The 23,783-nt window shown below is 42.3% G+C and overlaps 4 protein-coding genes across 4 annotated transcripts; 2 read left to right on the plus strand and 2 right to left on the minus strand.

Moving 5' to 3' along the window:
* Positions 1-5,032: 5,032 nt before the first annotated feature.
* LOC131280942 (immunoglobulin-binding protein 1) lies at positions 5,033-6,369 on the minus strand. Its single transcript, XM_058310187.1, has 3 exons — positions 6,234-6,369; positions 5,953-6,161; positions 5,033-5,858 (listed from the first exon to the last, which is right to left on the minus strand). The coding sequence occupies exons 1-3, from the start codon at positions 6,354-6,356 to the stop codon at positions 5,108-5,110; spliced, it is 1,083 nt and encodes a 360-aa protein (XP_058166170.1). The 5' UTR covers positions 6,357-6,369; the 3' UTR covers positions 5,033-5,107.
* Positions 6,370-6,900: 531 nt separating this feature from the next.
* On the plus strand, positions 6,901-11,459 carry LOC131293140 (zinc finger protein 729-like). The gene is made up of 3 exons (XM_058321217.1): positions 6,901-8,873; positions 9,219-9,324; positions 9,404-11,459. Exons 1-3 carry the CDS (start codon positions 6,912-6,914, stop codon positions 11,392-11,394), a joined length of 4,059 nt encoding a protein of 1,352 aa, XP_058177200.1. The 5' UTR covers positions 6,901-6,911; the 3' UTR covers positions 11,395-11,459.
* A 5,868-nt stretch (positions 11,460-17,327) lies between these two features.
* LOC131289908 (zinc finger protein 813-like) lies at positions 17,328-19,870 on the minus strand. Its single transcript, XM_058319252.1, has 3 exons — positions 19,576-19,870; positions 19,315-19,520; positions 17,328-19,245 (listed from the first exon to the last, which is right to left on the minus strand). Exons 1-3 carry the CDS (start codon positions 19,832-19,834, stop codon positions 17,341-17,343), a joined length of 2,370 nt encoding a protein of 789 aa, XP_058175235.1. The 5' UTR covers positions 19,835-19,870; the 3' UTR covers positions 17,328-17,340.
* Positions 19,871-20,364: 494 nt separating this feature from the next.
* LOC131293141 (putative zinc finger and SCAN domain-containing protein 5D) lies at positions 20,365-23,112 on the plus strand. Its single transcript, XM_058321218.1, has 4 exons — positions 20,365-20,386; positions 20,919-21,151; positions 21,229-21,824; positions 22,869-23,112. Exons 1-4 carry the CDS (start codon positions 20,365-20,367, stop codon positions 23,110-23,112), a joined length of 1,095 nt encoding a protein of 364 aa, XP_058177201.1.
* The last annotated feature ends 671 nt before the right edge of the window (positions 23,113-23,783 follow it).

A 23,783-nucleotide genomic window follows, 5' to 3' on the forward strand; every position in this document is an offset into this window, starting at 1 on the left:
AGGTTTAACACGTAGTTGAGGGCAGATTTAGTTTCATTCCTAGCTAAACCACTTCGAACACCTAACAGATTTATACAAACCATTTCTACAACCTTTAGGATAAATCATGGATGGAATTCCAACACCTCGCGCTGATAATGATTCTATTCTGCACGGTCCAAAAATCGAGAGAATCTTCATGGTGTGCCACAGCGTTTGGAACAGGCAGCTGAGGCAACCGTAGGCGATGGTCAGAGGAAGTCTAGATTAATCAAGGCTGCTCCCAGATCTCCTGCCGGGTCCCGTAGCCTGGGAGCAAAAACTAAAACAACGATCGTTCCGGCCAGTGAAGCCGTGGATCGTTCCACCCCGGCGATCATCGATCAATATGGGATCGTATGTAGCTAAACTGAACAGAAAAGAAAATAAAGCACAACAAGCACCGCACCATCAAGCTAAAGGCAACCAACCGGGATCAATTCGAGCATATTGCGTTTGCGTCAGCAAATTGTGGTGCAAAGAAGAACGCGGTTCTCTTCCAAGTTGTGGAAATATCAAAACCACCGGCAGGAAGGGATACTACCGGCCGGATTCTAAATTTTATAACACGACATGTGGGAGGAAATGTTTAAGCACGGCACAAGTTTTTACCGCAATGACCGTGAATATCGTGACCGCGAGCTGGTACACATGACACCCTCCTGCCGGCGCCACTTTTGGCGTCAATCTCCGGTGCGGTTAAGGTTCTTTCGTGGCCGCACGCCACGATACGTCTTAACCGAATTATGGACAGTTGGGAAATTGTTTACCCATTGTTTTCCATGATTAGTGTCACGCATGGGAGCGCCTTTGCCATTGTTTCCATCGAGCCGGGAATAGTTCTGCTTCCTCGACCTAGGTTAAAAAGGGGCGTCCGTTTCCAGCAAAACACAATCGTACGAGATATGTATAAATGCAAACGGGATAAACATCATCGTATGGGTCATCTCATAATGATACCGAATGTTTACAATATCCCAAATGGAACGATCTGGTGTTGAAAGACTCCACCGATTTCGATGGTCATAGCTTTAGATAAAGCAGGTGGGATCGTTAATTTCGCAGCCAACGATACAAATAAATAATCTTCGTTAGAGTTTCCAAAACGAGATTTTGCAACAGCTTTGCTCATCTTGAATTTTGAGTCAAACAATCTACTTCCCTGAATATCTTGCATCTACTACAACACCCTTTACATGATGTTTTTTTTTTTTTGCTATTAGCAAATAGGATAAAAAGAAAATGCCAAACCGAAATGCCTGCGAATTTTTGTAATTAGAGAGCGGAATGGATACTTCCTGCTTATTATGGCGAAATAATTTGCACTGTGCGTCATGCCTACTCGAAACTACTTTGCAAATCCGATAAGAGACCAGCACACCAACAGATTACGTACTATTAATGTATTGACCGGGTACCAAAACGAGGGCGAAAAGGCACACCTAAAGAAAATCAAATATGACAGTAATATATAATCTTCTAATGGTGGAATGCGATCATATAAAAAAACAGAATGTTTAAGAAAATGGCAACTCTTTACCAAGACTTGAGCGAGCTTTCAAGCACATCAGTCCACTAAAACTGGAACGACCTCAAGCATGTCTGCTCAATTTTGTAGTATTTTTGACACCAGCTTCAGCAGTATTGAGAAACAAAAATGCAACGCTGTCGTTGGTCGGTACGATACATTCCTAAGTAAATACCAAACCATTAAATATAAGTTCATATACCACCAAGGTGATGCGGCAAGATTGTGAAAAAACCGATGGACCACCACCAATGAGCCGCTGGAGCTTCACTGCAACCGGGCACCATTGGAGAAATGAAACGGGAATCACCACCAACCGGGCGCTAATCGAGGCCCGATCCGGCAAATCGAGAGAAAATCGAGGAATTTGCCGAGCTAACGGAAGTTTTCCATCCCGGTGTTAGTCTCTACCAAGTGCCAGTAAAACTAGCTAACAGTTTCCACGGCTGCCTCAGCGTCCGAATGTGCTAGCGATGCTCAATCGTAATGGATATTTGCCTCGCTATTCATGTTTTTTTTTATTTCCGCCGGATCCCGAGCTTGCGGAGGGTTTTGATCTTGCTTTTCCCAGTTTCCCACCAACCGGCAGGTACCGTGCGCCGTGCTCGCTACGTTTGATTGGATATTATTTGCAAATTCCATTCCGTTCCCTCGCCGCCTTGGATTACTTTAGCGTTAAAACTAATGTGTTTCATCATCGCTCCTGAAACGTTTTTAGCGTGAAATGTCAAGCCGACCGAACACGATAAGTTATCACACCCTTATCCAGTTTGGGTGCGTTTGGTTTGAACACCGTAAAAACGAATGGTGCCAAGACGTTCTGAGCTGGTTTTAGTTTGGCGTTGGGGCCAGTGCAAATGGTTACGGAACGAATGTATGCCTTATTTAAAAAAAACTGTTTTTTTTAAACCACCCCACAGATGCATACATTTAAACCCCCCTTTTCCCAGAGCTCGAACCGATACGCAGGTGCAGAGGATGCAACCTTGACCTGTAGCCAGAAACTACTGCACGGGGCCCTGAGCAAGCTTTGGTCAGAAGGTACCTTCTTGTCGCAGCTTAGGCCCTGAGAAAATTCAGATAGCAATGCAGAACCAGCAACGTGATGCGTTCTATTTTAACATGCCTTTAAATTTACAAAGCATAACGTTGAATGAAACTAATTCTGACACCTTATAAATCTACAAAACACAAACAAATTATTACAAACCATTTCCACAAATCCCACAGCTTGCAGTTGCTGGTGGATTTCCCTCAAACATCCCTTGCTGTGCAACCCCCAACGAAGCGACATTACCACACGGTGCTCTTTCCAGAGCACTCACTATCCGGTGGTGCTTTTTTTGTGTTCGGCTCACTCCTGCCAACTACAAACCGATACCGAAGTCCATGTTTTTTTCACGAGAAAGGTTTAGGTTGGTTCCGTTAAATAAACAATATGTACGGCTTCGGTACACTAACAAAGTAACCAACATTAGCGGTCAGCTTGTTTCCTGGGTGTGAAACTAGTTTTTCGTAATTCCCTTTCCGGGCTCATCGTCGCTTCTCCATGTCTAGCTAAAAGCCACCTTCTCCGCCACCGAACGTATCCTTGAACCATGGAAATGGAGAATGTAACAACTTACCTTCAACTTAATTTAAGACAAAGTCAGCACCTCCCAACTTTTCGATCGCTATCGAAAAGAAATGCTACTGGTCAGCGTTTCACATCCCGCTGGAGAACTTCTTTGTTTTGCAAAATTCCTTATGTCGTTGCGTCCTTAGGCCGCACGGGATCCTGTCTCGCCCTTCTGGCGCATACGCATACCACCAACAGGAGCGCATGCCAGCACACACCACCACGCTCACCAACACATCCGAACGGCACCGTGTGCCAGTCACTTCCTTTAACCTGCACGGAAAATTTCGCACGACGCGGAACGCATTTCGTTGGTTGAAAGTCGATGTAAAAAGTGCAAGACATTGGAAATTGCACACTCCAACACTTGCCGAATCACCACGCCAGGAGAAACAAGGTCGCCTCAGCCAAAGTTCGACTAGGAATGGTGAAGACCCAGCAATGATGATGATGCTTCTGCACACGCCAACATCGATGGGGAGGCACGAATTCCTCTCGAGGAAGAAAAAAAGATCTAGCACCACTCTTTCGCACGGGCAATGGGAAGGGTTGATTCAACCTACTTTCGCCATGGGGGTCGAATTTTTGACTGGTTCCCTTTCACCCGTATGCACGCCGACCAGAGGTTGTAGAGACTCGCCAGCGCTAGTATGGACGAAACATGCCACTTTTGCATTAACACTCGATCCGACTGCAGAACTCACCCAGCCCAGCGTCCAACACAACCAAATCAAAATCAAAAGCAAAATCTTGAATCTTGGCAGCGCGGCGTCAGAAGCACAAAAACTTTTCGCTGCCAGCCCACGTCACCTTTTCGTTCGAGGTGGGTCACTTTACCAGCGTTCGCTAAATCGTTTGAATGTTCTGCCAGAAGCACAGATGCTGCGTATGTCAGTCGTACATACCACGAAAGCAGTTTGATGCTGGAACATACAACCCATCGAAACACATGCCGTACAGCATTCCACTCTCGATATATTCCCCTCGCAGCGACCTGCACTCTTTTTCTCTGCACACGGAACCGCGATGTTCAGCAACGCTCCGCTGAGCGATTGTTTCACTTCCGGAGACTTTAGCGTTGTGATGGACTCTACAGCGAGGGAACGCTGACTGACTTTGCGAAGCTTACCAAATGCATTCATCCGCACACCAGACCTCCTGCCTGCAGTTGCCTTTTCTTCACACTGTACAATCCGAATGCTGATGTTTTGCTGCCACTACCACGGTTCATTCAAACTGTGCAGGCTCAACAGTGCGGATTTGACAGTTTATTTCAGGTAGTCTTTTTTGGTCGTTTGAACATGATCAAACATGATTTAAGCTTGATTTTGCTTAAACATTTTGAACCTACTTGATTTTGCTCAAACATGAATTTGCTCAAATATGATGCTAGTGGCAATTTATTTAGTCATTTTACTACATATTTTATAGCACAACACAAGTAGAAACTTTCATTTCTTTAGAAAAATTCAATGTTTAATCAAAATATAGATACAATCACTAAACATTACAATATTCTTTCTCTCAAAACTAAATTTTAAAGTTTCTGTCCTTGTGAGTTTTGGAATACTGTTATGAAACCAAAGATCCAACTGATAATGAATGTGTGGTTAAATATATTAGGCAAAGAGAAGAATAAGGCAATCAAAACCATGTAGCCGGTAGTACCTCATATGGGACCATGTAAATAAAGTGCTAACAATAGATTATTGAGTGTATTCATTCATTGAAAAAAGTCTTTCCAGGGGAAAAAGGTTACAAGTTAAATTATGTTCGAACTTGATCGAAGCATTCCGATGAGCATGGACCGACCAAAACAAAAATCGTAGCCTTAGTGTTTCGTTGCTTAATTTACGCATGCAAAAGTTACTCAGTGGTAGCGGTGAATATGATTTGATCTATGTTGGCCCTTCAGAATCCTCGACAAAAAGATGTTGTTCGCTCTAGCTTCTATTATATCGATTGCCTTCGCCTCGCCTATGTTCATCTTTGAACTCATCCTTTGCCCGCTGCCGGGCCAAATACTCCTCATCATCCTGTTCTTCAAGCTTTTCATTCGCTTCATCTTCCTTGTCCTGTTCGGCTGCGTTGTCTTGGAAAACCTTGTTCATTAGCGAGTTCTTGTTGACCTCCTTCATCTTTTCGGGATCCGGAAATATACCTTCTGCGACACGCTGCTCGTAAAACTCGGCCACCGTCATAGTAGGCAGGCTTGGATAACCTTTACCGTATACCGCCTTCTGTACCGCATCCCTTGTGATAATTATTGGCTTGAGCGGTATCGGATGGAATTTCTGTTTCGGCAGTGCAGGTTCCGCACCGTCGCCATTGTTATCCTTCCGTTGTTTCATGAATGCCAAAACTTGCCGCTCCTTAGCAATACTCTCGAGCTCTTCCTGTGCAGTTCCTATGGAAGATTTCAGCAGCTTCAGGTAAAACTCGCGCTTTGTTTCATCGTCCACTGTCTCGCCTCGCTGCTCCAAAAGCTTTCGAAGCTGTTCAATCGTATTTTCTAGCTCCTTTTTTTCTTGATATTTACGAATTTTTTCATTCCTCTCATGGCCCAAGCGATTTAGTTCTTGGAGTTGCGCACTTTGTGCTTGGGGAAATAGTGTGGATAGTTCCCGGGTGGAGTCAGATTCGGTATCCGCTTTCTCGTACAAGCGATAGTTTTCACAGCGCGACAGGAAATCTCTAAAAAAAAAAAAAATTACATGACAATACTAAAATTAGCCACTGATACCCTCGGTACATTAGTTTCTTGAAGGCGATTTCGATTAATACTCACTTGAAATAAACCTCGGCCACCTCAACTACTTGCTCTCGGTCAACGTTACACAGCTTTTGAGTCATTTGTCCGAGGTAAAATGGTAGCAGCAAGTAGCGCAAGTTTTCTGTAGGAATTTCCTCGACAGATTCATTGCTACTAAACATCCCCACCAAGCTGACAAGACGAGTAGCATCCTCGAATAATCCGATACATTTCTTCATCTTTACCTGAAAGTAAAGAATCAGTCAATCGGACCACCATCGATATCCTGTAAAACTGAATCCAGTATCGATACCTACTTGAAATTCCGTTGAAGCGCGTGGAGTGTTGTAATCCCCAGGGTCATTCATCATTTGGTAGCCTTCGTCGAAAATTTCTGTTAATTTGCGGTCCAGCGGTATTTCTGCCGGTATCGAACTCATTTTGTTGTTGTTTTATGAGTTTTTCACAAGCACAGATGTTATGCTAGAACGATGGTAGAAAAGAAACTGTGACGTCCGGGTAGACGAGATGCATGAAGATTTTTGGTTCAAGGTTGAGAGATACAAGCTGCTCACACATTCAGCGATATTTGACAGATCTCAGTTTACATGGTAAACATTTCGAACGAAGTTTAGTTGATTTCGCAAATATTCGTCCCAAATTCAATGTTATACGTGCTTTAAACATTGCTATCATAAAAATAAAATTGTGACTAGTAAATCCCCCGCAATGGATGAAACAACATTGACGATACTATTCGAAAACGGTAAGAATAAGCATTTGTGTGTTACTAGAAGAATACTCATTGCTGGCAATAACATTTTCTTATCGTATTACCAAATGGGAAGAAACAAATCAAAACGATATTTTTAACAACGCTGCGAAAGTTCATACAACAACTTTAAATGAAGATGGTAAATGTTGCAATATAGAATTCATGTGGAAAAAATGCAATCTGTGTTTCATCCGTAGATGGCTATCCTGCACTGTGTCCGATGGAGTCGTACCTCACCACCTCACACCAAGCTATTCTGCAACGCTTTTGCCGGTTATGCATGCGAGAATATCCCTTTCTGTTCCCGTTCAAAGCTATGCTGAGCGAGATTTCCATCGCCACAATGCTAGAAAGAATTTTAGGTTCATTCAAAATTAAGCAGACTCCTGACCTACCAAACGCAGTTTGTTCTCGCTGCCTGACGAAACTGGATTTTGCCTACCACGTCCAAAAAGAGTTTGTGCACAACGAACATCGGCTGAGGCATTACATGCAGCACGGAGAGCTTATCGAAAAGTTGTATGAGTTCCAGAAACAATCTACCATCGTGAGGAAAAGCACTTCCGATCAGGCTTTGGCAAAACATGGGGATGGCTTACTGCAAGAGGCGGTGCATATGGATCCCGCTCACGAAGTACCGGGCATGAACGATGCTGCAGCGGAAGCAGCAAAGATCTTCAAAACTATGACCCCCCCTGGTGGTTGGGCTGTAGTTGCTTGTGACTGTGGACAGAAGTCGGAAGCATCTTGCCAGGAGACTCACACAGCTAACGCGAAAGTAAAGCGAAAGCAAAGAAACCGTCAAATTCTTCGTCAAGCGATCGCAGCTGAAAATCCTACTGCAGCAAAAGCGCAGCCCATAAGCCAAACCAAATGTTACATCTGTGGTTGTGAAACGGAAAGTGAAACCGCTTTGAATGATCACACAGCTCAGCACGTGGATATGTTACCTTACAGTTGCCCAAATTGTTACAACGATAGCGCAGAGGAAACGAAAACAATCACGTCATTGGCAATGTTACAGCGACACTTTCGGATGCATACGTATCCTCTCAAGTGTCCACATTGTCCGCAACGGTTCCGAAAATATACTACCGTCTACGCGCACGTTCGCTATCGACACGAAATGTTCGATAATCCGGAGGGATACACTTGCGAAATTTGCGGGATCAGGATAAAGTATCGTCCTACGTTTTTATTTCATATGCAAAACCATCGCAACGAAGAAAAGGGTACGTACAAGTGCCAGTACTGCCATCGCGCCTTCGGTACACGGGCGCGCATGGAACGGCACGTGCGTTCCCACACTGGAGAGCGTCCCTTTGCATGTCGTCTCTGTCCGAAGACATTTGCCTACGCAGGCCAACTCAGTGCGCACATGTCCCGGCATAACAACGAACGTGGTCATCAGTGTGAACAGTGTGGGAAAGGATTCTTTAACAAAGCAATGCTAGGACAACACCTTGCCACCCACGAACCTACCGCTAATCGTAAAGTACCCCATGGGAAAGCGACACGACAACGTCCCTGTTCGTTTCCAGACTGTAAGTATGTTGCCCAAACGTATCAAGCATATTACATTCACCGATTGCGCCACCAAATGGCTCACTCATGTGACGAGTGTGGCCGACGTTTTGCTCGACAATCGGAAGTACGGCGACATCGGCGAATTTACCATACGACTGACCATCCCTTCAAGTGCGAGCCATGCAATAAGATATTTTTGAGCGCTCAGAGCTACCGTGAGCATATGGACGCGCACGCCAATGTACGCCGGTACGAATGCGATGTTTGTGATAAGAAGTTTGTGCGTCGTCGAAATCTCACCACCCATCGGCTTTCACACACAAACCATCGTGCCCATCGATGCGAGCTTTGCGAAAGTACATTCAAGTATAAAAGTGATTTCAATCGACACAAGAAAGACAAACATGGACAGACTGGGCACGATGAATGTACGACTGTGCAGGCCGAAGATGATGAAATCGTAAAGGAGATTGTCCTATTGCCTGAGGATCCGATGATGGAAGGAATATTAGTTGAGGAGGCAGTTCAGCAGGGTATCCTGGTAGAGGAGGACATTGAGCTCGATGGCACGTACGGAGAGATCATCGAAACGGTTGAAGAATCGAATTCGTTCAATATAGAGGAAGTTGTTAAGGAAGAGTACATACTACATTATGCCTAACTTGCTGCGGTTGTATGCATTCATACAACTTTTATTCGATTGCGTAAATGATCATACAATTATCTGTATTCCTTTGAATTGTGAATATAGTTTATGCGTTTTACTTTTGAATAAAAATAACGTTCAGCCGTTGTAAATTTCAAATTTGCAGTTGTAGAAAGTTTGGCAACCTTGCTCTTCGTTTGACGTTTCGTGCAGTTGAAACGTCACTATTGTTCCAAGATTGATATAATGCCTCCATTTGTGCTTGGGTAGAGTTAAATATCAACTAGCGCACACCTAAAAATTCGTATTTTCGCTAGATTGCTAAAAGTTTTCGAGAATATCTTACTTGTGTAGCAAGCATCGGCGATGAATACATCCAAAGAACGTAAAACGATGAAGCTTGAGAAGAGTCCACAGGCAGTGAAGTTGGAATCTCTGGTCGAGATGGCTGATGGCGAAGGTAGGTCAAATGATGCTGTACGATAATGGCGGCAAAAACCCACCTCTGTATCTACTGACCCTTTTCAACCCAACCGCAGTTACGTCGAACAGCTTCTGTCGGATATGTTTGCTGAAGCAACCAAAACTGTTGCCGCTGATGAATCGTATCGATGGAGTAATGATTCCGGAGATGCTCTACAAGCTATGCGGTCGGCAGATAGAGGTGCAGGACAGCTACCCAAAGAGCGTCTGCGAACGTTGCCTGTGTCTGCTAGACAGTGCGTTTAGTTTTTTGAACCTGTTCCACCAGCAGGACGAACAGTTACGTAGCTTCTACTGGAACGGATCCGTTGTGGAGCAACTGAAAACATACCAGCAGAGCGAGGATAATACTGTCGATAAACGCATCGAAGCATTGTTTCAACGCAATGGTAACATTTTTACTGAACCACCAAAGGACGTTTGCACCGCTGCTACCATGACCGACTCCCCCGAGGTAACTAGTGTTGGCGTAAATACCGAGCCGAAAAAGCAATCCGTGGAGGCAGATGAGATGGACTTTATCGAAATTGAGCCGGAGGATGGATATATTGCGTACAGTGATCTTGGCGAAACTGATTCGGAGGAACAGGTGCTTGAAATGAAGATAGATGTACTGAACTCTCGAGATCCTTCGGATGCGGAAGAAAGGGTACGAAAACGGCATGCAAGGATTGCGAATCTTCATTCGGCGCGTCGAACAGAGTTTCCAACGGTTCGTACAATGGAACGACCAAAAGAAAGTGCGGAGGACGATCCGTTTGAAGAAATGGACGAACAAGAGTTGGAGGAAATGGACCAAGGCGACACGGACGATCAGTCACAGAATGACCAGGAGTACGAAGACAGTGAATCGAGACAAGACCCCGAGGAGAGCCTTGAAGTGATCGATCCATTTCGCTGCTACATTTGTGATCACCTGGCAGAAGGTGACGAGCAGCTAGAGGAGCACCTTGAATCGCACACCCTAATGCTGCCTTACGATTGTAAGAAGTGTGCAGCTGAAGGTGCGAATCTTCCCCGTTTCAAGACAGTGTCGTCGTTGCAAAACCACTTTCGTTCGCATCACTTCCATCACCGGTGTGATGTGTGTGGAAAAAGGTTCCAGCGCAAATCGCTACTAATGACGCACCGTGAAAGCCACGAGGAGAATGAATACGAGTGCGATGAATGTGGACGCAAATTTTCACATCGCAAGACCTGGCACAATCATATTCAACGCCACATGGCAATGCGTGCCGAAGTTTTCAAGTGCGAAGTCTGTGAAAAGGTGTTCGGTAACAAATCACGTCTCGTACGACACCTGCAGGTGCATACCGGCGAGAAACCTCACACGTGTCGTTACTGTAACAAAGGCTTTTCCGATCGACACCAGCTGCAGTGCCACACGGAGAAACACATCAAGGACGAGGAATGTCAGTGCGAAGAGTGTGGAAACACGTTTCCGGATCACCGACGACTCGATGAACACAAAGTCAAAGAACATCTGCGAGGAGCGGAGCTGGAAGAGTTTCTCGCCCGAAAGAAGAAGCCACCGCGACGCTCGATCAAACTGCAAAACGACCGTTGCCAATACCCAGGCTGCGATTATACGGCCAAAACGTACGGTGCAATGTATGTCCACAAGCGCACAAAGCATTTGAGCAACATTCAGTGCGAATTGTGCAACAAGGCATTCGCCTTCATGAATCAGCTAAAGGTACACATGAAGCTGCACACAGGCGATAAACCGTTCGAGTGTGAGATTTGCAATCGCAAGTTCCGGCGCTCGTTCAGCTACCGCGAGCATATGGAAATGCACAAGTCGGACACCAGCTACGTTTGCATGATTTGTGAAAAGAGCTTTAAACGACCGCGTTATCTGCAGGCACACATGCTAACCCATACGTCGAATCGCAAATTTACCTGCCAGATCTGCGATTCAAGCTACAAGACGAACGGCGAACTAAAGAAGCACTGCCGAAACAAGCACGATATAGACATCTCAAGACAAAACACATTTCAAGACGGGGAAGAGACTAATGAGGTGTACGTAGTAGAATATGTTTGAAGAGAGCCAGAGGCTTGGTTTGGTCATTGTAAAAGATGAGAGGTGGTGATGTCATAATTACCGATATCTATAATTAGTGGTTCTATAATCTATTACTGATTTCTATCGATTTTGATATGTAAAAGGACATGTACGTCAAATAGCGTACTTTTTGCATAATACACTCATATGCATTGGTTCGATAACATTGTTTAGCAAAAATGCTCTACGATGTTGGTACAGAAGGAGCATTAAGAATACAACATGATAAACCTTAATTAACCTTAACCGAAATTTAGAAAATATGTGCTCTGTATCCGCGTAAAGGAGCATATGTGTTCCGTTTAATACACCATACAAATTACATTGAATATCTACCACTTCACAACTTGCAAACCATTTTGTAGAATCGTTGCACCAGGTTATTAAGATCTAGCAATTGATCATGAGCTACATTTGCTTTGAATTTAAGTTTTTAAATTTTACTATATAAGGCCCAACAAAAATTCGGTAGACGACACAAGCTTCTAGGAAGATTTTTTTGGTTCTTGTATCTTAATGCCCTGGTAATAAATAATTGTGCATACCTTATTCAAAACAAGGTGTTGAGATAGTATACCGCACTTGTGTAGATGAATTGATTTTGATCCTGAAAGCGGAAGCTTCAAACGATTTTCATCTGCGCTTATGCTTAAAATCGCTCATAATAAGTTTTTTGTAATCGAACTTGCTTTTATTTACTTGTGGAACGTCTTCATGCAAACATAATTTTCTTTATGGTATGGTATTATTTAAGTCTAACCTAAAGATAGCCATTTACTTTCGCTGCTTTGCCTAAATTTGTTCGTACATGATTGTAATACGCGACTTACTATAATTTGTAATTTAAATTCAAAAACTTCAATGTGGTGTGAAATGTTTAGCTATTTGTAATAAATCAGTACGTTGAAAAATAAACTTATACCTTTACTGCATGTATGTGGCAATATATTTATGTTTAAAATAAGTTTTAAGTTTCCCCTGTACGAGAGGACTGACTATCCACGTACGACAACAGGGAAACAAGTCTCGTAAGCCCTTAACGGGCAGGCATGACAAAGAGGTCGTTACGCCAAGAAGAAGAAGAAGTTTTAAGTTTGATCGTAAACTTGTTACATAATGCTACAGGTTGAGAACACAAACAAATTGCTTAACATGATTTATCTATATTTCTACAATCTCAAGTATAAGCATTTTTCATAATTGGAACACGTCTCCTTGCCTTTTTCCGTGTTTTCTGGACGCCGAAGATTTGCCTTTACTTGAGTCCACGGGTGCCTTGGCTTGAGATGCAGGGTGCTAAGTTTAAGTCCTTAATAACGTTACGTCTCCATAATCTTGTGCATCAATTTCCGGTTCGCTGCTCCATTTGTGTTGCAAGTCAGCCTTCTCTGCGAAACGTTATACCTGGCCATTGTCATTACGAAAGCTAGCTTAAACTTATGGTTCTACTATGATAACACGATTTTTAATTATAGAATTATGATGTGCTTAAAAAAATGTTTAACTAAACTTCTTCAATTCGTCAGAAAAATGAACAAATAAAATTGCGACAATTTTACAGCTCATCATACAAAGGAAATTTTAAGTTAGTGAGTTTGTACCTATAGAGTAAATATGTTAAGAGCCGTTTGGTCAGAAAGCAAAAGCATATTAATTACCCACTATCACCGTTGTTGAGACATTTTCTTCGTCATAAGAGTCTATTGCTTTAACAACTATTTCTTCAACATTTGTTCCATCAAAGTGTTTGCGTTGGGCATGTTTCTTGAGCTCGCCCTTTGTCTTGTAACTATTGCCACACATTTCGCACGCAAATCTTCTCACTGATGAGTGGGTCTGCATATGCGCCTGCAGATACTGGGGCAGCTTGAAACATTTTTGGCAGATCTCGCACGTGTAAGTGCAGTCCGACCGGTGCGTCAGCAAATGTCTGCGATAAATCTCTACTCGCCGGAAACTTCTATCGCATGTCTCGCACTTGTGCGGCTTTTCGCCCGTGTGCAACGTCATGTGATCCTTCAGCATATTGGCGAAAGCGAACGTCTTGCTGCATACCTCGCACTGGTACAAGGGCATATGCTTCGTACGCTTATGCATATACATTGCAGTGTACGTCGCGGCCGTGTAGTCGCAGCCGGCGTATGGGCAACGTCCGTCTTTGCTGGGGAGTAAAGCGGGTCCACGGATCTTGCGTGAGGTGGTCGTGGGTTTTGTGGTACTATTGCACGACTTTTGATGTGCCTTGAGCGTGGTACTTTGGGTGAATGTACGGTCACATTCGTCGCACTTGAACGGTCGCTCCCCAGTGTGAGTTCTTTGGTGAGCCAATCGGTTGTACGACGTACTGAACGATTTGTCGCAGTACATACATTTATACTTTTTCTCACCCTTATGAGATGCTTCGTGTCGTTGTAGGGAACTTTTTACCCCGAACGAACGATCACATATCGAGCATTTGAATTGGCCGCTCAATTCGTTCCGATGATGGGCAACGTGGGTCCTAAACACGGCTCTATGAAAATATTGTTTTCCGCAATACTCACACGTTAGTCCATTTTCTCCATAACCATGCGAGGCCCACAGGTGAGTTTTAAGTTTTGTTTTAGTGCTAAACCGACGGTAGCATTTGTCGCATTTGTGCGGCATGCGATGCATTCTGAAATGTAGATTTAACTGATTCATTGTATTCAGTACTATTGGTTGATCCCTCTCCGAATGTTCGATTCCTTCACTTTCGTTGCTTTCCACCGTGCATTCTTTGCAGTGGAAAGGCAACATATGGACATGCTCTCGCATGTGAAAATCTCGTTCAATTACTGTATCGTGGTGTTTGTCGCAAACGTAACATGTTGTGAATGGAAAGTTATTTAAAGCTTCTTCCTCCAGTTGTCGTGTTTTACTTTTAAGCGGTTTAGTTTGCTTACTTTTTAGCGCTCGTCGTATTTCAGCCTTAAGCTTTCGTTTCGCTGCCTTTTCTTTTTCGAAAATTTGTAGAAATTGTTCCCAGCTATCACCTTGTGCTCCATTAGGATCAGCATCACCTTGCTTTACACTAGGATCTGGCTTGATTTCCGGTAAATAACTATTAGTACTAGCAACGTCGATATCAACCGTACTTTCCTGTCCACCATCGTCTTCCACAATTTCTTCATATTCATCAACGACCTTAGTGTAGCTTGAATGGTCAATTAAATCGGACAATTCTTCTGAATGGTGACCATCAGCGTAGGGTTCATATTCAATATCCGCTGAATGCATAATTTCGATATCTTCATCCTTGACGGATTGGCAATCGCTGGAACCAGTGTTGTGTTCTTGATATACATCTTCCGAGCTGATCTCTTCTTTAGTAGTTTTGTATTCGGACGGTTCATAAACATCAGCCGAAACCTGAGTAAAGTAGTCAATAATGCTCTGTTCGGCTGCCATTTGTACAAGCATTTCTGACTGTGCGATGAACTCCTGGCGTATGTTAAACGCTTGTTCTAGCTTTATTCTACACTGCAAGCACATGACCGTTGGAAATGAATCGTTGTTTTCTGTCTGTGAAAATATAACAAAAAATAAGCATATACGAATAGGGGGAAAAATGCTCCTTTTTATACCTCAAATGCGGTAAGTTGTATCAGCATATCGAGCACCGTCATGTTCTGTATGTGAGCATCGATTGGTATAGCAGTTCCATCATTGCAGTACTTCAAGCATGCCCTACAGAATTCGTCACGATACTTCCGTATAGATGGGTTTGTTTGATCATCGTCGTGGACACTTTCCTGGGAGGTTCTTGATTCATCTTCAGCATTACTTTCATATTCCAACCTTGGGACAGGGCCAACGATTGTAGGCACAGCTGAAACACAGCATTGATGTTAGGAAAGTGTAGCGATTGAAGCAGGAAAAACTTACCGTTCGAGTGAAGTCTTCTTAATTCTATACGTTTTTCATGTAGTGGTAGTTTAGACAATTGATAATCTTCCGGTTGAAAATGCACTGAACAGATGATGCTTTGCTTGGTAGGAGCCCAGTTTTTGTTTTGTCGGCAAAATTGAACCCACTGGCGACAGATGTTCTTGTCCATGGGAAAGGTATGAAACGTGATGTTGGCATTTTGTTGTTTAACCTTATAGCGAGTATTTTCGCAGAAGGTTACAGCGCAACGCGTAGAAGCCATGCTTAATTCTGGAAGAAATTGGAAACATATAGCCTTAAAGGAACGCGGGCCGTGACTCTGGACGTAGTGTTCTTCTTCATACGTTTTTCTAGCTAGCTTGTGAAACCGCAAGCACACTTATTCACATTACTTTATGTGTGTTGTGTTGAAAAGAACTTTTTTCGCTATAAGAATAGTAGTTTTAGTAACCAATAATCACTTGTATGTAAACTAAACTATTTTACTCCGCTTTTGTGGGAACAACGCTCGTAAAGTAATATAAACATTGCTTGTGTCAAATACACTAACCGAGGTACAGATGTACAAGAAAGTCCTACAGATTTTTTTGATAATAAGAATACTACAGCTACCTTGGTTAGGAGTAACCTTGATAATAATCAAGGTGCATTTATTAGGCACGTTCATTTGTGTTCCAGCATCCAAGCAATCGCCATTTTGACAGTGCTAATCCAAACAAAATTTAAGCAGAAACCATTACCCGGGAATCGCGAACAGCATAAAGTTAAATCTACAAAATGGGATACAAATGTGCTGTGGTTGATTGCAAGAACAATCGCTACTATGTGACTAAACAACGAAAGCAAGTATACTTTCACTCGTTTCCTCCATTAAAAAATGATCTACGCAAGCGATGGATATCTTTCTGCAAAAGGGGTCCGGGATGGGTTGCGTCGAAACATGACGTGATTTGTTCGGCACATTTCACTCCAGAGGATTACCAAATGCAGAAATCACCTTTATTCCAGTTTCCTGAAAAGTCCTGCAATATTAGACTGTATCCTACCGGTAAGTTGATGTACTGTGAATAGTAAACAAGCACAGCGATCTACTTCAAGAGTGTTCTTATTATTGCAGCTGTTCCGAGAATACGTTCTGATGTTGACGAAGGGGATGCCTTCGTAAAAAACCGGTCTAGGAATGCTGAAGAGCCAGACGATATCGCAGATGAGAACGAAGGTAAAATAAATTATATATATCTTCTCACTATGAATTATGCACCCCAGAGATATTTTTGTAATTTTCACCGATCTAAAGAGCTGTTAGAAATCGTGTAAAATACGATAAAGCCCTTTCACCCTCCTAAATCCCATATAATGTTGATATCTTCTTATGCACCCGACCTGCAAGAGTATTTGAAGCAATCAAATTTAATAAGTCACATAAACACAACGTTTAAGTTGAGTCATTTGACGGGCAATTAAAGCCCTCTATATAAAGCCAAAAAATAGCATGGACATCCAATAGATAATTCAAAATTCATTGGATATTGATGGAGTTAAATATTCGATTATTCGTTTAGGTCATGTCGGCCCTTCAGTACTCATTAAAAAGCACAATAAGTGTATCAAATTGATTTCCGTGATGCGATGTGAAATTGCATAAACGAAACTGCAGAGCAATTATCGCATTTAATTTTTTATTTATTAATCATCAATAGTGAAGAGGGTCAAAGATTACAATTGAACTTACAAACTTAGTATATATACAAATTAGCTTGGAGCCTTGCTTTAGAAAGATGTCTAAGGCTTTATCGGTTCACAATCCTTTTTTGTTTTTTCGACTTTAAAAGAAATGGATAAAAAAATTATATTCATATTTGAGTTTACGTTTACGTAATACAAAAACGCGGATCGCGAACTGTCTGGTTCAAAACGATGACAAACAGCATTAAACTCGCGGCACATTACAAGAAACGCAAATTATGAAAGCACTTTTGCTTGCAATGGAGGGACTCGGGCAAAACTGCGAAATTATTAAACATCAAGTGTGAATTTATTTTCCTCCAAAATTGAGCTAGCAACATGTTCTTCCCCAAAAGCAACCTCAGATTTGATTATTATTTCGCGGATAATTTCCTCCGAATGTTTGTGTTGCGTATGCTTTTTGAGTTCGCCTTTTGTCTTGTAGCTGTTACCGCAAATGTCACACGAAAATTTACGCTCTGTTGAATGGGTCAGAATATGTGCCTGTAGATACCGTTGCAACTTGAAGCTCTTCTGGCATATTTTGCAGGCATAGCTCGTGTCCGAGTCGTGCGTTGCCAAGTGCCATCGATAATCTTTGATGAGTCGAAAACTGCGATTGCACAGCTCGCACTGGTACGGTTTTTCACCCGTGTGCAGTGTCATGTGAATTTTCAACTGGTTTGCAAAAGCAAATTGCTTATTGCAAACCTCGCACTGAACCATGGGTTCATGCTTCGAACGCTTGTGCATGTACATTGCACTGTAACTTGTAGCCGTATAGACACAGCCGGGATAAGGACATGTCCCACCATTGTCAGGAAGCAGTTCAGTTCTAGCGGTTTTGGTTTTAGGAGCCTTTGTGATGGAATCAGTTTTTTCTTTTGGTCGCACTTTGAGATGTGTCTGCTGATGATACCGGAGTGCGGATTTTTGCGAGAACAAACGATCACATTCCGAACACTTGTGAAATCCTTCTCCAGTGTGTATTCTATGGTGATTGAGTCGATTGTAGGACGTACTGAACGATTTTTCGCAATACAAGCACTTATACTTTTTCTCACCCTTATGGGATGCTTCGTGTCGTTGCAGAGAACTCTTTACACCAAATGTACGGTCACATATCGAGCATTTGAATTGGCCGCTCAATTCGTTCCGATGATGAGCAACATGTTTTCTAAAAGCAATTTTGTGGAAGTATTGCTTTCCACAATATTCACACGTTAGTCCTCCGCTTTCTGCATAACCGTGTGAGGCCCAAAAATGAGTTTTAAGTTTTGTTTTAGTACTGAAGCGATGATAGCATTTGACGCATTTGTGCGGCATTCGATGCATTCTGAAATGTAGATTCAACTTATGTGTTGTGTTAAGTACTATCGGCTCCGAATTTTCCGTTCCTTCGATTTTCACCGAGCATTCGTTGCATTCATACGGTAACATATGGATATGTTCTCGCATGTGATAATCTCGATCCATTAGAGTATTGTGTTTCCTATCGCATATGTAACACGTTGTAAATGGAAAGCGTTTTCGAGCTTCTTCATCCAATTTTCTTTGTTCAGTACTTAAACCTTTGTTTTGTTTTGCTCTACGAAGGCTCTGTATTTCAGATAAACGCTTTCGTTTCGCGGCCTTTTCTTGCTCACAGAAACGCTGAAAGCTTTCCCAAGAATCGCCATCATCTGGGGTTGTGTGTAGTGGCGGAAACTGCCTTCTTTTGCGTTTGGGCTGTATTTCTTCTCCGTTGCCTTCCTGGGTAGCGGATTCATCTCCAATTGTTTTATTTTCTGAGCCCGATCCTTCTCCCATATCAACACTGCCAGCTCCTAATTGATTTTCAATTTTCGTGTAGCATGAGTGATCGAATGAATCGGTTATTTGCGACTGGTCTTCATCATCCTCGTCACCACAGTCGTACGTCTCTTCATGCTCGACAGAAAGACAGTCGTTAGGATCACTGCGAGTTTCATCATTTATATCCTCTAAGATGCTATAATTTTTAGACTGTTCATCGTCTGTTGATCCATATGATTCAGCTGAAACCTTATCAAAGTAATCAATAAGGTTCTGCTCAGCGGCCATCTGTACGAGCAGTTCTGACTGTGCGATGAACTCTTGGCGAATGTTAAATGCTTGTTGCAGCTTTGTGCTACAAAGCAAGCATATGACTGTTGGAAATGCTTCGTTATCGTCCGTCTAGAAAAATAGAAGAGTATATATTTTAACTTACAATCATAGGAAGCAAATTTGATTTCTTAGACTTACTTCAAACGCGGTAAGTTGAATAAGCATATCGAGCACCGTCATGTTCTGTATTTCAGAATCAACCGGAATTGAACAATTCTGGCAGTGCTTCAAACAAGTTCTACAGAACTGATCGCGATACTTAAACGGCTTTGAGTCAGTTTGGGCATAATGGACGTTTCCTTCGTCCGTTGTCAATTCCTCCTTGTTCATGATTGAAGGAACCGCTAAAAGCAGTACTGGCGTTAGAAACAATTGGAGGTTAAACGAAGGAAAGCTTACCATCCGAATGAAGTCTTCGTAATCCTATTCGTTTTTCATGAAGCGGTTGTTTAGGTAATTGATAATCCTCTGGCTGAAAATGCGACGAGCAGATGACGCTTTGCTTGGTAGGTGTCCATTGTTCGTGTTGTTTGCAAAACTGAATCCACTCGCGGCAGACTGCTTTGTCCACAGGAAACGTATGGAAAGTGATGTTTTCTTTCCGCTGCTTCACGAGATACCGAGTATTGGTACAGAAGGATGCAGCACAACCGTACATAGTTGATTCTTGTGGTATGCGCGGTTATTTTAACAGCATCAACTTACAATACTGAGTCTGTGCAATCCTGACGACGCTACGTAAGCTTGTGCGCGTCAAACGGAACGTACTGCTGTTGATTGATATACCCTTATGCAGAACAACACTACACTTTGTTTTGTTCGCCCTTAATGTAGGACTTTTTGTAGATACGCGGCACTACACTGGTAGTAATGGAAACAAAATTAGTTAGATGCCACTTGTTTATCATGTGTTTTTTACCAAAGGTGTGTAGAAATTGCCAGGTAGCATTGTTGAGGACGTCTTTGGCTTTTCACACCTCAATGCCGTGCATGAACCTTGTGCGGTAATTAATGGTTTTTTAAAGAATAGTATACATTTTATATTTAACAATTGTGTATTTTTATGCCGTATCATCCAGTTTAACGGAAACGACAGATTTTTTTAATGCAGTGATGATACTTGCATGGCTGATGTAATCTAGGCAAGTTTGACGCTGCTAAGGTGGATCAACAGACGCTATCACCAAGATGGCGGACTTAAATGTGCTTGGTATGTACACCTTGCAATGTGAACCTTGGTTATATGAAGCGAAGCGAAGCATCAAACATTGAGAGGACAGTATCAACATAAACAAGAGTTTCTTGGTAAAGCGCCTGATACAATTATCCTTGCGAAGTTTAAAGTCCTCAAAACTTCTTCAAAAGCATGCCGATATCATGTGCAGCTTCGTTTTGTCCCTCTAGTGTAGCAAAAGCGAAAAAAAGCGGAGTGGATATATTTTTCCATCATTTTCCACCTGATGATGATGTGTGCCGTAAATGGGTTGCATTTTGTAATAACGATAGTGATTGGGAACCAAAAAAACACTCTGCACTCTGTTCGTTACATTTCAAAATGGAAGATTATCAACTTTACAACTCTTTATTTGTGAAGGGAAGCAAAAATCCGCGAAGATTGAAATTTGCAGGTAAGCGTTGAAGTCTGTGCAACATCGATATGATTGTATTTTGTGTAGGTTTAGTATTATGCAAGTTTGAAAAATTATTAAAGGCTTACCAACGACTTTTGCTTTATTCTACAGCAGTACCATCTATCAAGGAAGAAACTGATATATCTCGACCAGAGGCTGACCGTCATGAATCCTTCGCCGATGTAAATCATCCACAAGCAATCAATGCATCGCTTCCAAACTACCGCGAACAGTTCTGTCGAACATGTTTGAAGCACTGCCCAGACGATTCTTCAATTCCGGTTGCTTCTCAAATACAGAACATGGTAGTGCTCGATATGCTTGTACACCTCACGGGGTTCGAAGTAAGCAACACAAACCCATTGCTAACGTTTCTGCTACAGTATTCAAAAACCAAATTTTATTTTGACAATTTTCACAGACAGACGATAGTGATGAATTCCCAAGCGTTATATGTTTGGAATGTAAAAATAATTTAGTTCAGGCGTTCAACATACGCCAGGAGTTCATTGTCAAAGCAGAATTTTTGGTTCAACTTGTAGCCGAGGAAAAACTTGCTGATTACTTTCATACTATTGAAGATAAGGCTCAAAAATCGATGAAACCCAGAACTTCAAAGAGATTCATATTTACTGACATAAATCAAGCATACAGAAATCTCTCAATCGAACCCCTATTTCCGATCAATAATCCGGCATCGCGATGTAGTCCTGGAATATTGGACGAAAATAATGGGGAAACAATCAAACATGAGCTCGAGCAGCACGAGTCAGATATATCCGATATAAATGATCATTCATGCTACGCCAAGGTCGTCGATGGAAACGAAGATCCTGCTACAAATAGCGACTTGGAACAGCAAACTGGTCCAGATGAACGTACAGTAAAAATTGAGGACACTTGTACTCGCAGCAACACACCGGACATTCAGTCAGATGAAAATCTAGAACAAAGTGACGCTTGGAATGAATTCATGGTCAACTATGAAAAGGAAAAATCTATGAAACGAAAGCTTAAGTCTGAACAGCGACGAGCGCTTAAGTCTCAGCGAGGTAGACAAGTTAACGTTAAACTGCAACAGTTGGAAGAAGAAGCTCGCCTACTATTTCCACTTACCACATGTTACGTTTGCGACAAGCAGCACGATTCCATGATGGAATGCGATTTTCACATGCGAGAACATATTCCGATGCTCCCATACCAATGCAATGAATGTATGGTGGAAAATAACGAAACTGAGGCTACAGAGACTGGCGAAAGTTTTCAACCGCTGGAATTGAAAACTGTGAATAAGTTAAATTTTCATTTAAGAATGCATCGATTACCACACAAATGCGACAAATGCTATCGGCGGTTCGGCACCATTACAAGGCTCAAAGGCCACGTGAGCAATGCACATGCTTGCGAAGAGACTGGATTCACTTGCGAATATTGCGGAAAGCATTATACCCATAGAGTCTATTTTAGGTCTCATGTGGACAGTCATCGGAACGAACTAAGTGGTCAGTATAAATGCTCGATTTGCGACCGATCGTTTGGAGCAAAAAATTCTCTTCAAAGACATCTAGCATCCCACACTGGCGAGAAAAAGTATAAGTGTATGTACTGTGATAAATCGTTCAGCACATCGTATAATCGGCTCAATCACCATAGAATTCACACTGGAGAACGACCTCATAAGTGCCTTGAGTGTGGTCGAGCATTTGCTCAAAGTACCGCACTCTTAAAGCATACGTGCACACCTGGTCAGGTGAGACCTTCGAAATTACGAAATGATTCGGGCCCCCCCCTGCTTCCCAGCAAGGATGGTCGTTGTCCATACCCAGGGTGTGACTATACGGCTACCACATACGGTGCAATGTATGTGCACAAGCGCACGAAACATACCACTTTGTATCAATGCAAAATATGCAACAAGTCGTATGCTTTCGCGAATCAATTGAACGCACACTTGAGGCTGCACACGGGCGAAAAACCGTATCAATGCAATTTATGCGAACGAAGCTTTCGGGATTTGCAAATTTATCGGCGACATTTAAAAACGCACACCACCGATACCAGCTTTGCCTGCGAGATCTGCCAGAAGAGCTTCAAACTGCCGCAATATCTGCAGGCACATATGCAGACCCATTCATCGGAGCGCAAGTTTTCGTGCGAAATTTGTGGAAATTGCTACAAAACAAAAGGTGAACTAAAGAAACACATTCAACGCAAACATGGTGACGAGAATAATGATAGCAGAAATGAAGATGGCATAATCATTAAAGTAGAATTTTGCGAGGAAGTACCTACATCTAACGCGTAGATATAGCAAGTCCATAGATATAGCTAATTATTATATAGCCATAGATCGTATAGTCCATAGATATAGCTAATTATTTAAAGTTATTGTAATTTTTCATGCTTGTTTTTGTAGTTTCATATAAACTTGTAGTAGGTTTACACTCGTTTGACCTTCGACGGTATGCTTAATTGTACAGAAAAATAAGACATGCTATTATACTTCCAGGCTTAATCTTAAGATATCAAATTATGTCGAGGAAAAAGTCAATAAAGAACAAAATTATATGTTAGGAATGGCCTCGTTTCTTTACAGTTAATACATCGGTTTGAAATTATTAGTTTTTTACTTTCAAATTGCCATTGGCATATCAGTGTGAAGTGGTCGATTGCCATGTGAATTCTAACTGGGCCAACAAGCATAATAGAAAAATTAGATATTTGAACAAATATCTGTATACGAAGTGGGCAGCTTTTGCGAACGAGACGGCCAGCTGGAAACCATCGAAGAGATCTTGCCGACAAGAACTTAAATGATGGGCACTGGAACGAAGTTTTCTGTAATTTATATTACAACATGTTGAAGCTATAATGAAATTTGTTTCTGACAACCGTGCCTGAAAAAATAGATAAGCTCGATGTAAGCAGCATTCCGTTAGACATTTCCTATCGGTTTTGCTCAAAATTTCTCAGCGC

This window comes from Anopheles ziemanni, chromosome 2, assembly GCF_943734765.1.
Source record: "Anopheles ziemanni chromosome 2, idAnoZiCoDA_A2_x.2, whole genome shotgun sequence".
NCBI classification, from domain to species: Eukaryota; Metazoa; Arthropoda; class Insecta; order Diptera; family Culicidae; genus Anopheles; species Anopheles ziemanni.